Genomic DNA, 13812 nt, shown 5'->3' with positions numbered 1-13812 from the left:
AAAAGCAGCACTGAGGTCTAACAGAACAAGCACAGAGATGAGTCTACTGTCTGAGGCCATAAGAAGATCATTTGTAACCTTCACTAATGCTGTTTCTGTACTATGATGAATTCTAAAACCTGACTGAAACTCTTCAAATAGACCATTCCTCTGCAGATGATCAGTTAGCTGTTTTACAACTACCCTTTCAAGAATTTTTGAGAGAAAAGGAAGGTTGGAGATTGGCCTATAATTAGCTAAGATAGCTGGGTCAAGTGATGGCTTTTTAAGTAATGGTTTAATTACTGCCACTTTAAAAGCCTGTGGTACATAGCCAACTAATAAAGATAGATTGATCATATTTAAGATTGAAGCATTAAATAATGGTAGGGCTTCCTTGAGCAGCCTGGTAGGAATGGAGTCTAATAGACATGTTGATGGTTTGGATGAAGTAACTAATGAAAATAACTCAGACAGAACAATCGGAGAGAAAGAGTCTAACCAAATACCGGCATCACTGAAAGCAGCCAAAGATAACGATACGTCTTTGGGATGGTTATGAGTAATTTTTTCTCTAAAAGTTAAAATTTTATTAGCAAAGAAAGTCATGAAGTCATTACTAGTTAAAGTTAAAGGAATACTCGGCTCAATAGAGCTCTGACTCTTTGTCAGCCTGGCTACAGTGCTGAAAAGAAACCTGGGGTTGTTCTTATTTTCTTCAATTAGTGATGAGTAGTAAGATGTCCTAGCTTTACGGAGGGCTTTTTTATAGAGCAACAGACTCTTTTTCCAGGCTAAGTGAAGATCTTCTAAATTAGTGAGACGCCATTTCCTCTCCAACTTACGGGTTATCTGCTTTAAGCTACGAGTTTGTGAGTTATACCACGGAGTCAGGCACTTCTGATTTAAAGCTCTCTTTTTCAGAGGAGCTACAGCATCAAAAGTTGTCTTCAATGAGGATGAAAAACTATTGATGAGATACTCTATCTCACTTACAGAGTTTAGGTAGCTACTCTGCACTGTGTTGGTATATGGCATTAGAGAACATAAAGAAGGAATCATATCCTTAAACCTAGTTACAGTGCTTTCTGAAAGACTTCTAGTGTAATGAAACTTATTCCCCACTGCTGGGTAGTCCATCAGAGTAAATGTAAATGTTATTAAGAAATGATCAGACAGAAGGGAGTTTTCAGGGAATACTGTTATGTCTTCAATTTCCATACCATAAGTCAGAACAAGATCTAAGATATGATTAAAGTGGTGGGTGGCCTCATGAGTCTAATAATAGATTAAATGCAGTGTTGAGGTTGTCATTCTCAGCATCTGTGTGGATGTTAAAATCGCCCACTATAATTATCTTATCTGAGCTAAGCACTAAGTCAGACAAAAGGTCTGAAAATTCACAGAGAAACTCACAGTAACGACCAGGAGGATGATAGATAACAACAAATAAAACTGGTTTTTGGGACTTCCAATTTGGATGGACAAGACTAAGAGTCAAGCTTTCAAATGAATTAAAGCTCTGTCTGGGTTTTTGATTAATTAATAAGCTGGAATGGAAGATTGCTGATAATCCTCCGCCTCGGCCTGTGCTACGAGCATTCTGGCAGTTAGTGTGACTCGGGGGTGTTGACTCATTTAAACTAACATATTCATCCTGCTGTAACCAGGTTTCTGTAAGGCAGAATAAATCAATATGTTGATCAATTATTATATCATTTACTAACAGGGACTTAGAAGAGAGAGACCTAATGTTTAATAGACCGCATTTAACTGTTTTAGTCTGTGGTGCAGTTGAAGGTGCTATATTGTTTTTTCTTTTTGAATTTTTATGCTTAAATAGATTTTTGCTGGTTATTGGTGGTCTGGGAGCAGGCACTGTCTCTAAGGGGATGGGGTAATGAGGGGATGGCAGGGGGAGAGAAGCTTCAGAGAGGTGTGTAAGACTACAACTCTGCTTCCTGGTCCCAACCCTGGATAGTCACAGTTTGGAGGATTTAAGAAAATTGGCCAGATTTCTAGAAATGAGAGCTGCTCCATCCAAAGTGGGATGGATGCCGTCTCTCCTAACAAGACCAGGTTTTCCCCAGAAGCTTTGCCAATTATCTATGAAGCCCACCTCATTTTTTGGACACCACTCAGACAGCCAGCAATTCAAGGAGAACATGCGGCTAAACATGTCACTCCCGGTCCAATTGGGGAGGGGCCCAGAGAAAACTACAGAGTCCGACATTGTTTTTGCAAAGTTACACACCGATTCAATGTTAATTTTAGTGACGTCCGATTGGCGTAACCGGGTGACATTACTGCTGACATGAATTACAGTCTTACCAAATTTACGCTTAGCCTTAGCCAGCAGTTTCAAATTTCCTTCAATGTCGCCTGCTCTGGCCCCCGGAAGACAATTGACTATGGTTGCTGGTGTCGCTAACTTCACATTTCTCAAAACAGAGTCGCCAATAACCAGAGTTTGATCATCGGCGGGTGTGTCGCCGAGTGGGGAAAAACGGTTAGAAATGTGAACGGGTTGGCGGTGTACATGGGGCTTCTGTTTAGGGCTACGCTTCCTCCTCACAGTCACCCAGTCGGCCTGCTTTCCCGGCTGCTCGGGATCTGCCAGAGGGAAACTAACGGCGGCTAAGCTACCTTGGTCCGCACCGACTACAGGGGCCTGGCTAGCTGTAGAATTTTCCACGGTGCGGAGCCGAGTCTCCAATTCGCCCAGCCTGGCCTCCAAAGCTACGAATAAGCTACACTTATTACAAGTGGAATATCACCTGTGGAATATTCCAAACATGTATTCTTTGTATTCTTTACCAGTCTTTTGTTGCCACTGTCCAAACTTTTTGAAACATGTTGCAGGCATCCATTTTAAATGAGCAAATATTTGCACAAAAACTATCAGTTTGAACATTAAATGTCTTGTCTTTGTGGTATATTCAGTTGAATATAGGTTGAAGAGTATTTGCAAATCATTGCATTCTATTTTTATTTACATTTTACACAATGTTCCAACTTCATTGGAATTGGGGTTGTAAAACAATTTACTTCTACATCTATATTTTCAAGATTGACCAACAACAGTCAGTGTAATTTTTATGCAGTCGTATTTCATTTCTCTCAAATTAAATCAACAAACCTCTGTCCTGTGATCCACAGATCTTCCTTGATGCCAACACCATCAAGCTGGGCAACATTCCTCTCGGCAGTGCAGTCGACCCTCTGGAGGGGGCCCCGCCAGGCACCACCTACACCAAACAGACTGTGTATGAACTGTGTTCATGTGCAAATGGCAAGCTTTACCTGTCGCCAGCCGAGAAGGGCTCCACTTGCCAGACTACCAGTAACTTTTGCCTCTGGAGCTGAAAATAGGCAGCTGACAAACCCTTTGGATCCACGAACTGTTGGAGTTGGAAGTTAACACAAGCGTGAGAACTAAATCAATATAGATTATGGCTTGGTGGGAAGCTAATGCCAACACAACAACACAGCTCAGCAGGTGGTTATGTTATAAATGAAATGCTCCCAAGACCATATCAACATGGGGTGTGGCATGATGTAAAGGCAGTGCCGATTTATGAACAGAAATGATGGGGACTACAGCTTGGTGTGGAGCTAACTGCCATCTCACGGGTCAAATGACTGGTTAAAAAATAAGCGAGTTCACATGAAGTAAAAGCAAAAACTTACCATGAAAATGAGAGGTAGCCATTGGACCCCATGGACACACAGGGGCTCCTTGTTGACTTGATGAAGAACAAGTCTCTGATGTCTGAGGACACAGAGGTCACTGTGGGCTGTCGGTGTGCCATGTTTAGATCATTGCTGCCATGACATTTTCTGAATGTTACGAGGATTAAATTTGGTGATTGCCTGAGAACAGCAAATGAAAATGAGTTGTGTCACCATATGACCAAAATGCCCCCCGAACCCATGCTAATGCTTTGTTTTGATATACACATAAGGTGTGGGACATCAGAAGGCAAACATGCATGGAGAAGGACACTCGGGTTGCCCAGAAGGTGGCCAGTGTCATCACTGAGGACTAAGGTTTTTCCTGCAGGTGTCACGAGAAATGAATGAATGTGGTTTAGTCTAGTGGGAGAAAAAGCTAACGGACCAATCTATATACCAGAAAGGCCTTCCCCTTCCTCCCTTTGTAGTATCTCACCCACAATTTTGACCCTTGTGCATCCTACTGTAGTACCTTCCATAGGATAAATAATGCCAACACCTACAGTATGTTGAAGCTTTCTCCACCTGTTGTCTGACAGTCAAAGCCATAAGTGATTGGGCAGTGAAATGAATAAAGCATTCAACATACGAGGTCTATTAGAAAAGTATCGTACCTTTTTATTTTTTTCAAAAACTATATGGATTTGATTCATGTTTTTACGTCAGCCAAGCTTGAACCTTCGTGCGCATACATGAGTTTTTCCACGCCTGTAGAGGACAAGTTGGGACATGTCCAGCTTTCCACAATTTCTCTTATACTCACTCGACTGGTAAGCACTGAAAGTCGAGATAGGCTTGTCCCAACTTGTCCTCTAACACTCCGAAACGGAGGTGTTCCTTTGTCTCGCTTCATCAGCGAATCGGTCGTGATGCGCGAAGCCTCCACGCGGCTTTCCATGACAAAATCTCTTGTTAAAAGTGAAATCTGCCGGAAAATGGCTGATGTCCAGCTCTTGTGATAACCAGAGAAATTGCACACGATGGTCCCGGCTCCACACAGCGATACGTTTAGAAATGATGTGGTGGTTTCTGCCTCTCGATGGCGGCTCGGAGCGCGGCGCACCGTGCGCTATTGTGGGTCGTCCTTAAAGCTGTAGTAACACTCCTTATTCTCTGTGAACCCCGTAAAATTTTCACCAAAAGCCAGATAAATTTTTCGAATGGTTTCCAGCTGCCTGTCTCTAACAGTTTCTGAAAAAATTCTGATGGAAAAAAAGCCCAGATCATTCTGCCATTTCCTCGCAATGAAACAGCGACGAGAGGGGTGGACCAGTATTCACTCAAAGCCTGCCTACAGGCGAATGACGCAACCGACAGGCGTGGAAAAACTCACGCATGCGCACGAAGGTTCAAGCTTGGCTGACGTAAAAACATATGAATCAAATCCATATAGTTTTTGAAAAAAATAAAAAGGTATGATACTTTTCTAACAGACCTCGTATATGCTTGTAGTGTAGACCTTCAGCTTTAGTTATTTTATAAAACCTTTGTAGTAACCATTTAGGAATTATAGCCATTTGTATGCATTTGTATTCAGAGCCCATACATAATGGGAAAAGCTAAATTGGATTATTTTGAATAAAAACAATCACGTTTACTTCCGGTTTTCTTGAGACAAGTCAGTGGGTAGATACAAGAACATTTCCAAGTCACTGAATCTGTCTTAGATTATACTGATATCAAATAAGAAATTCAAAGAGTGGAGTATTCTATGCAGTATTCTGTCTGGACTGAAACTGAGTGAGACAAGGGAGGGAAGCCACTAAGGTACCCATGATGATTCTGAAGGATTTATATGCAGTCTTTCATGGCTGTGAGGGGGATAAGCTGTGAATACTGCAAATTTTGTGTGAGGCACTGCTACTTACTGCTTCACGGTGGAGTGGAGCAGAGAAGAATTTTCATACATGAAAATTGAGGAATGCTTGCTCAAGACAGATACCACATATATATCTGACTGATATAAATGAAATGCGAAACATCATCATTGATTTGGAAATGTTCATGAATCCATCCTCTGACTTCTGTTAGGGCCCCTTCACACACATAGTACAATTAAGTACAAATCAGGGTGACTCACAGCGGAACAGCTCATATGAGCGAATCACGCAAACATTGAGCCAATGGGCAGGTGCAGCTGCTGTGAAAAAATTAAAAATACATGCTGCGACGGTTTCATGCATGGGGGAACACACTGCACGATGTGTAACCACATTGCGCAGCTGCTGTGAAAAAAATAATACATGCCACCCACGGGATTCAAACCTACACTTTCCAAAAGCTCTGAATGCCAGCCAGAAATGTTACCACTGAGCTATCATCGCTGTCTTGTAAAAGGTGCAGCAAAATGCCTGATATCAGGAAGGACACTAACGTATTTAAAAAAAAACACACACACACCATATAAAAACACAGCACTTTATTGAATCCATTTTATCAAGCGGGCAATAGAAGTATGATCCGTCTGTTCCTCTGTAGATGACCCATGGTCACAGACATACAGTCATGAAATGACATGAATGAGAAGCAATGTGCTCTTATCATGTCTACATCTGCTGGCGGTGTGTCCAGCCGACCCCATGCGCGTGTCCTGCCCGACAAACGTGTTGTGGACGGCGCACCACAGGACTGACACCGCGTCATGTGGAACAGAGCTCACGTGGTTCACATGACATTCAGATCGCCGCAGCATGTTATGATCTGACGGCCCGTTTCCCCTGGGGTAGCCTGTCAATGTGCAATGATATATATTTTTATGTATGTCCACATGATAACAGCAAGCAGACACACACGTGTCACAATGGGCAGTTGTTAGTCCACGTCTGTCCAAACATGGTACATGTTCCCCAGCCATGATGTCCAGATCCACAGATCTCCACAGCTGCTCCTGTGGGGGTGGACACCCCCTGTCAGTTCAGCACACACACCAATGTCTCACTGTGTCTGTTTGCAAAGCCACACTCGTGGGGTCACTTAGACAAATTTCACATCCAGCTTGACAGTGATCATCTGCTGACTGCTGTCATGTTAAGAGTGCGAATGGCCACACATTTTCTAAGTGCCAAACAAGCGGTGTTAGATGTTTGTGTTTTTGTTGTTGTATGGCTTTTGCCTTACAATAAAGCGCCTTGGGGCAACTGTTTGTTGTGATTTGGCGCTATATAAATAAAATTGATTTGATTTGATTTGTGTGTGTCAGCTGGAATTTGGCCAACACCTGCCGCAAGAGGGTTCGATGGGCTCTCACAGCGCACACTCTTTCAGCTGCTGGTGTGCACAAATATTTTTAGCAACAAGTGTATGAGGCATTGGAAGCAGCTACGATTTTACACATATTGCATATGATTCCTGTTTCATGTGCACTTCATGCGCAACTAATTTGCACTATGTGTGAAGGGGCCCTTAAGGAAACTGGCTGTACAGGTGATGATATGTATTCAAAATAATTGCTATATTGGGTTTGTGTATTTATTTATGGGCTCTGATAATGGAGGACTGTGTGTGCAAACGGCTGCAATTTCTAAATAGCTAGTGCTATCTTTTGTTAATTCCCTTGGAATAAATTGAAAAATCACTAAAATGCATCTTGTTCCATTTCATCTCCATAATGGTAGCACGGAACATTCTCCATGCAATGTGGAGTTGCATCAGGAAGGGCATCCAGCATAAAACCTGTGTCAAATCAACATGCAGATCCACCTTGGATTTGCTGTGGCAACCTCGAGTCCAAACAAGGGAACAGTTGAAGGGACTTGCTTTTAGTGGTAGCATGGAACAGTCACACCATTAATTTTATCTTTCTAGGGCGCAAAACATCAAACGCAGTTAAAACTTCCTCTGAGTGCTATTGGATAGACATACAACCAGTCACAGCAACAAAGCATGTGATGTCAGAGAGCAACAGACTAGTGCAGTTGGGAGTAAGTCAAACATCACTCTGTCTTTCAGTCAACTGTTCCATATCAGTGGGAGCAACACAGTAGCTCTTCGAAACTCCTCAATGAGTCCTTGCATAAATCCCAGCTCATGAGATAAACGGTTGCGATGGGTCAAGCCTGTTTTTGGCCATGAGGATACAGTCATGAATGACAGGGAGACCAGATGCTTTTGCAAAGGGAATTTATTTGTGAAGTGAATTATGGGACATATCTGCTTGATTCTGTATCATTTGTGCCCTTATTATGAGAACAATCGTGTTTTTTTTTTTCATCCTGCAAAAGTTCACTGCAGCTAAACAAATGACATGAACTCCTCTCAGGCTCAGGGTCGTGTCAGAGTGCTGTTTCAGGATGTAGCACCGAATTTCCAATCAGACACAGGCAACAAGAAGTTGAATTATGACTCATTTACATTTTGGGCCAGATGTATAAACAACATGTACACACCAAAAACATACAATGATTTAACATGTGGTATGAATGTCCATTCTTGTCTCAGACCAGGGGAACATAGAGTAGTTCAGATAGTAACACAGTTTCATAAAGTGTGCATGATTTGTTAGTTTGCATACTTTTGTCAGTTGTCTGTATACTTTACTCTCGTTGCATCCCACCTGGCTCATAACACTATGAATACAATATACAGTGCCCTCCTAAAGTATTGGGCCACTTGGTATTTCACACATTTTAATTTGTTTATGCCATTTCAAATACAAAAAGTAAATCAGGCTTCTCAACATAAAAATTCTAAAATTATCTTCCTTAAACTCAAAGCAAATCACTACAACTTGATATAAATTAATTCAAAATATAAAAGCCAAGATGATGGGTTGCATAAGTAATGGCTCACTTTGGTATAATACCTGTAAATAATACATTTTATTGCCAGTTTTCTTCAGACAAGTCAGGGGATGAATACATGAACATTTCCAAGTCACCGAATACGTCTTGGACTTTATTTACATCAATTATGAAGAAATACAAAGAGGACGGCACTCTATGGTAATGCAGCAAGGGTCTGCTTTGTGTAAGCCTGATCCCGTCAGATCTCAGAAGCTAAGCAGTGTGTGTCCTGGTTATCAATCAATCAGTTTTTTTATATAGCGCCAAATCACAACAAACAGTTGCCCCAAGGCGCTTTATATTGTAAGGCAAGGCCATACAATAATTATGTAAAACCCCAACGGTCAAAACGACCCCCTGTGAGCAAGCACTTGGCTACAGTGGGAAGGAAAAACTCCCTTTTAACAGGAAGAAACCTCCAGCAGAACCAGGCTCAGGGAGGGGCAGTCTTCTGCTGGGACTGGTGCATACAGAGCAAAAAGAGAAAGAAACAGTGCATCATGGGAACCCCCCAGCAGTCTACGTCTATAGCAGCATAACTAAGGGATGGTTCAGGGTCACCTGATCCAGCCCTAACTATAAGCTTTAGCAAAAAGGAAAGTTTTAAGCCTAATCTTAAAAGTAGAGAGGGTGTCTGTCTCCCTGATCTGAATTGGGAGCTGGTTCCACAGGAGAGGAGCCTGAAAGCTGAAGGCTCTGCCTCCCATTCTACTCTTACAAACCCTAGGAACTACAAGTAAGCCTGCAGTCTGAGAGCGAAGCACTCTATTGGGGTGATATGGTACTACGAGGTCCCTAAGATAAGATGGGACCTGATTATTCAAACCTTATAAGTAAGAAGAAGAATTTTAAATTCTATTCTAGAATTAACAGGAAGCCAATGAAGAGAGGCCAATATGGGTGAGATATGCTCTCTCCTTCTAGTCCCCATCAGTACTCTAGCTGCAGCGTTTTGAATTAACTGAAGGCTTTTTAGGGAACTTTTAGGACAACCTGATAATAATGAATTACAATAGTCCAGCCTAGAGGAAATAAATGCATGAATTAGTTTTTCAGCATCACTCTGAGACAAGACCTTTCTGATTTTAGAGATATTGCGTAAATGCAAAAAAAGCAGTCCTACATATTTGTTTAATATGCGCATTGAATGACATATCCTGATCAAAAATGACTCCAAGATTTCTCACAGTATTACTAGAGGTCAGGGTAATGCCATCCAGAGTAAGGATCTGGTTAGACACCATGTTTCTAAGATTTGTGGGGCCAAGTACAATAACTTCAGTTTTATCTGAGTTTAAAAGCAGGAAATTAGAGGTCATCCATGTCTTTATGTCTGTAAGACAATCCTGCAGTTTAGCTAATTGGTGTGTGTCCTCTGGCTTCATGGATAGATAAAGCTGGGTATCATCTGCGTAACAATGAAAATTTAAGCAATACCGTCTAATAATACTGCCTAAGGGAAGCATGTATAAAGTGAATAAAATTGGTCCTAGCACAGAACCTTGTGGAACTCCATAATTAACTTTAGTCTGTGAAGAAGATTCCCCATTTACATGAACAAATTGTAATCTATTAGACAAATATGATTCAAACCACCGCAGCGCAGTGCCTTTAATACCTATGGCATGCTCTAATCTCTGTAATAAAATTTTATGGTCAACAGTATCAAAAGCAGCACTGAGGTCTAACAGAACAAGCACAGAGATGAGTCCACTGTCCGAGGCCATAAGAAGATCATTTGTAACCTTCACTAATGCTATTTCTGTACTATGATGAATTCTAAAACCTGACTGAAACTCTTCAAATAGACCATTCCTCTGCAGATGATCAGTTAGCTGTTTTACAACTACCCTTTCAAGAATTTTTGAGAGAAAAGTTAGTACTAGTTGGTTAGTACTTGGATGGGAGACCTCTTTGGAACACTAGGGGCTGTGTGTGTGTTTCCCCAGGGAAAAGTGGAGTTGCGTCAAGTAGGGCATCTGGCGTAAAACTTGTGCCACATACCAATGTGGATGTCCGCTCTGGCGACCCCAACCAACATGGGAGCAGCTGAAAGGACAACAACAACAACAACAACAACAACATGGCACGCTATTGTAAATCTGTATGGAATAGATAGTTATCAAAAACTGAGTGACTGTGAAAGAAGAAGAGTGAGGAAAGCCACCAAGACACTCTGACAACCAAGAAGAAGTTATAGGCTTCTGTGGCTGTGATTGGAGAAATGCTGCATAGTCCATGTTTTGCATTTTGTATCCCCAGTTATACAGCTTCATGATAAAGTGGTATACAGGAGGGTTTTCTTTCAACAAAACATCAAATCTAGGCTTGCATCTCAGATGTATCTTCTGGCAAATTGTTGCTGAACGTTCAGATTTTCTTTTCAAGAAAATCCGCCTGGATTGGAGGGCACTGTATGTTGTTGGTCCAGCATTGGATTTATTAGGTTTTACACCAAATGCCCTTCCTGAGACAACACCAGTTCTACATGGAGAAAGAGAGAGCACACTTCCTAGGTGGTCTCCTGGCTATAATGAAAGAATAATAAACTAATCAACATGATGCTGTTGTGAAACCATTTACCAGGCAGTGCTCAGTTTCAAAGATATAAGGTAGTTAGCTATTTTGATACGCATTCAGGCTTGAGAGGCTGAATGACTTCCTTTTAATGACTTCCTGGACTCACCCATCTGAAGTGTATGTGTACATGGTGAGTGTTGAACTTGTAGACATTTACTTGTCTCAACAGTGACATACATCTCGCTGGGTCCTCTGCCCTTAAGATCAATAGATGTTTTTGGAGTAATCAGGTCACTAGGCAGGTGTTTGGTGATGTCGATAGCTATGCAGAAAGAAGGTCCATGTTTTTTGGGTCCTGATGCTGCCTGTCTTGATGTATGACTACTAGACTTGGATCATAACCAGTAGGCAAAGGTGACGACTGGATGCTTTTTGTACCAGGACTTTTGATGGATGCTTGGGTCCCACTGGAATGACTACTCAAGGAGACTAAGATAATTATCACATGCATTGTGAGGAAGTGTCAGCTTCAACATTTTGGCCATGTTGTGTGTTTCTCTGGTCATGAATCTGCAAAGGTTCCTGAGTGTTGACAACCCCAGTGGCTGGAGAAGGCCAAAGGGATGACAGCATTTCACCTGATTGCAGCAGATAGATGATTATTTTAGAGATGTGGACATGGACCGCTTGTCTACCTGGATTGTTGCCATTCAGGACGTAAGGAAGTCCCATGGTGTTGTGGATGCAGTGACGTACCGCACTGCTGGACTTGACTTTCATGCTTTGCACTATTTATCCCAAATTATTTAATGGTGACACAAGGAATTTGTGTGCTTGTCTCCAAACAGAAGGTCCCTGTTTCAAATCCACCTGTGTGCTGTTCTCCATGTACATCTGGAGTTGCACCAGAAAGGTCATCTGGCATAAAACCTGTGCAAAAATCAAAATGTAGACCTGGTGTATAATTGATCCACTCTTGTGATCCAAAGCAAAAAATAAAAAGCCAAAAGAAATTAGGATTTCATATCTAGAAGTTTCTTCGTATTTTCCCACCACCTTTACTTTAACAGGGTTCTTATCACTTCTGATTTTTGTACAGGTTATTGTGCTTTCACATTTATATAATTTATTCAGTTAGTTTCCAAATATAATGGTTCAGCATTTTTTCAGGCATTTGATGGTAATAGTTAGACATTATCATTATAGATGACACTTTACTATAATGAAATGAGAGCTACAGTGCTGTGCAAATGCTTTAAGCAAAACCTAACATGAAACTGCAGAAAATTCAGGAAAAACCATTATTTATAAATAAACATAAAATGTATTGCTTCTATTTAGAATTAAAAATACATCCATCCATCCATCCATCCATCCATCCATTTTCTTCTGCTTTATCCGGAGTCGGGTCGCGGGGGCAGCAGCTCAAGCAAAGCCGCCCAGACCTCCCGATCCACACACACCTCCCCCAGCTCCTCCGGGGGAACCCCAAGGCATTCCCAAGCCAGCCGAGAGATGTAGTCCCTCCAGCGTGTCCTGGGTCTTCCCCGGGGCCTCCTCCCAATGGGACGTGCCCGGAACACCTCTCCAGTGAGGCGTCCAAGGGGCATCCAGAAAAGATGCCCGAGCCACCTCAACTGACTCCTTTCAACGTGGAGGAGCAGCGGCTCAACTCTGAGCTCCTCCCAAGTGACCGAGCTCCTCACCCTATCTCTAAGGGAGCGCCCAGCCACCCTGCGGAGGAAACTCATCTCGGCCGTTTGTACTTGCGATCTCGTTCTTTCGGTCATGAGCCAAATCTCATGACCATAGGTGAGGATCAGAATGTAGATCGATCGGTAAATCGAGAGCCTTGCCCCCTACTCAGCTCTCTCTTCACCACGACGGTCCGATACAGCGACCGCATCACTGCAGATGCTGCACTGCAGATGCTGCACCGATCCGTCTATCGATCTCACACTCCATCCGTCCCTCACTCGTGAACAAGAACCCGAGATACTTAAACTCCTCCACTTGAGGAGGTTCGACCATCGGTCGAATTCTGCTCTCCAGTACTCTGGAATAGACCTTACCGGGGAGGCTGAGGAGTGTGATCACCCTATAGTTGGAACACACCCTCCGGTCCCCCTTCTTAAACAGAGGGACCACCACCCCGGTCTGCCAATCCAGAGACACTGACACTTCATCCACCCCAGGAGCGTTGCCACCGAGGAGCTTTCTAACCACCTCGGTGACTTCGGCCTGGGTAATGGATGAGTCCGCCTCTGAGTCCCCAGTCTCTGCTTCCTCTTCGGAAGACGTGACGATGGGATTGAGGAGATCCTCGAAGTATTCCTTCCACTGCCCGACAACATCCCCATTCAGGGTCAACAGCTCCCCACCCGCACCGTAAACAGTGCTGGTGGAGAGCTGCTTCCGCCTCCTGAGGCGTTGGACGGTTTGCCAGAATCTCTTCGAGGCTGACCGATAGTCCTTCTCCATGGCCTCCCCGAACTCCTCCCAGACCCGAGTTTTTGTCTCTGCGACTGCACGGGCTGCGGCACGCTTGGCCTGCCGGTACCTTTCAGCTGCCTCCGGGGTCCCACCTACCAACAAAGATAAGTAGGACTCCTTCTTCAGCTTGACGGCATCCCTTACTTCCGGTGTCCACCACCGGGTTCGGGGATTGCCGCTGCGACAGGCACCAGAGATCTTGTGACCACAGCTACGAGCGGCCGCATCGACAATGGAGATGGAGAACATGATCCACTCGGACTCCATGTCTCCAACCTCCCCCGGGATCTGGGAGAAGCTCTCC

General features: G+C 43.2%; 1 protein-coding gene across 1 annotated transcript in view; it reads left to right on the top strand.

Annotated features, from left to right (window-relative positions):
• The window catches only part of LOC117527125 (zeta-sarcoglycan), a 1464030-nt gene extending 1459852 nt beyond the window's left edge, over positions 1-4178 (top strand). The window contains exon 8 of the mRNA XM_034189309.1: positions 3139-4178. Within this exon, the coding sequence (XP_034045200.1) occupies positions 3139-3345 (207 nt within the window). The 3' untranslated portion in view covers positions 3346-4178. The remainder of the gene's footprint in view (positions 1-3138) is intronic.
• The last annotated feature ends 9634 nt before the right edge of the window (positions 4179-13812 follow it).

Source organism: Thalassophryne amazonica, chromosome 15 (assembly GCF_902500255.1).
Source record: "Thalassophryne amazonica chromosome 15, fThaAma1.1, whole genome shotgun sequence".
Lineage (NCBI taxonomy): Eukaryota > Metazoa > Chordata > Actinopteri > Batrachoidiformes > Batrachoididae > Thalassophryne > Thalassophryne amazonica.
The sequence above is the reverse complement of the archived record's forward strand: the minus strand, read 5'-3'. Positions and strand labels throughout refer to the sequence as shown.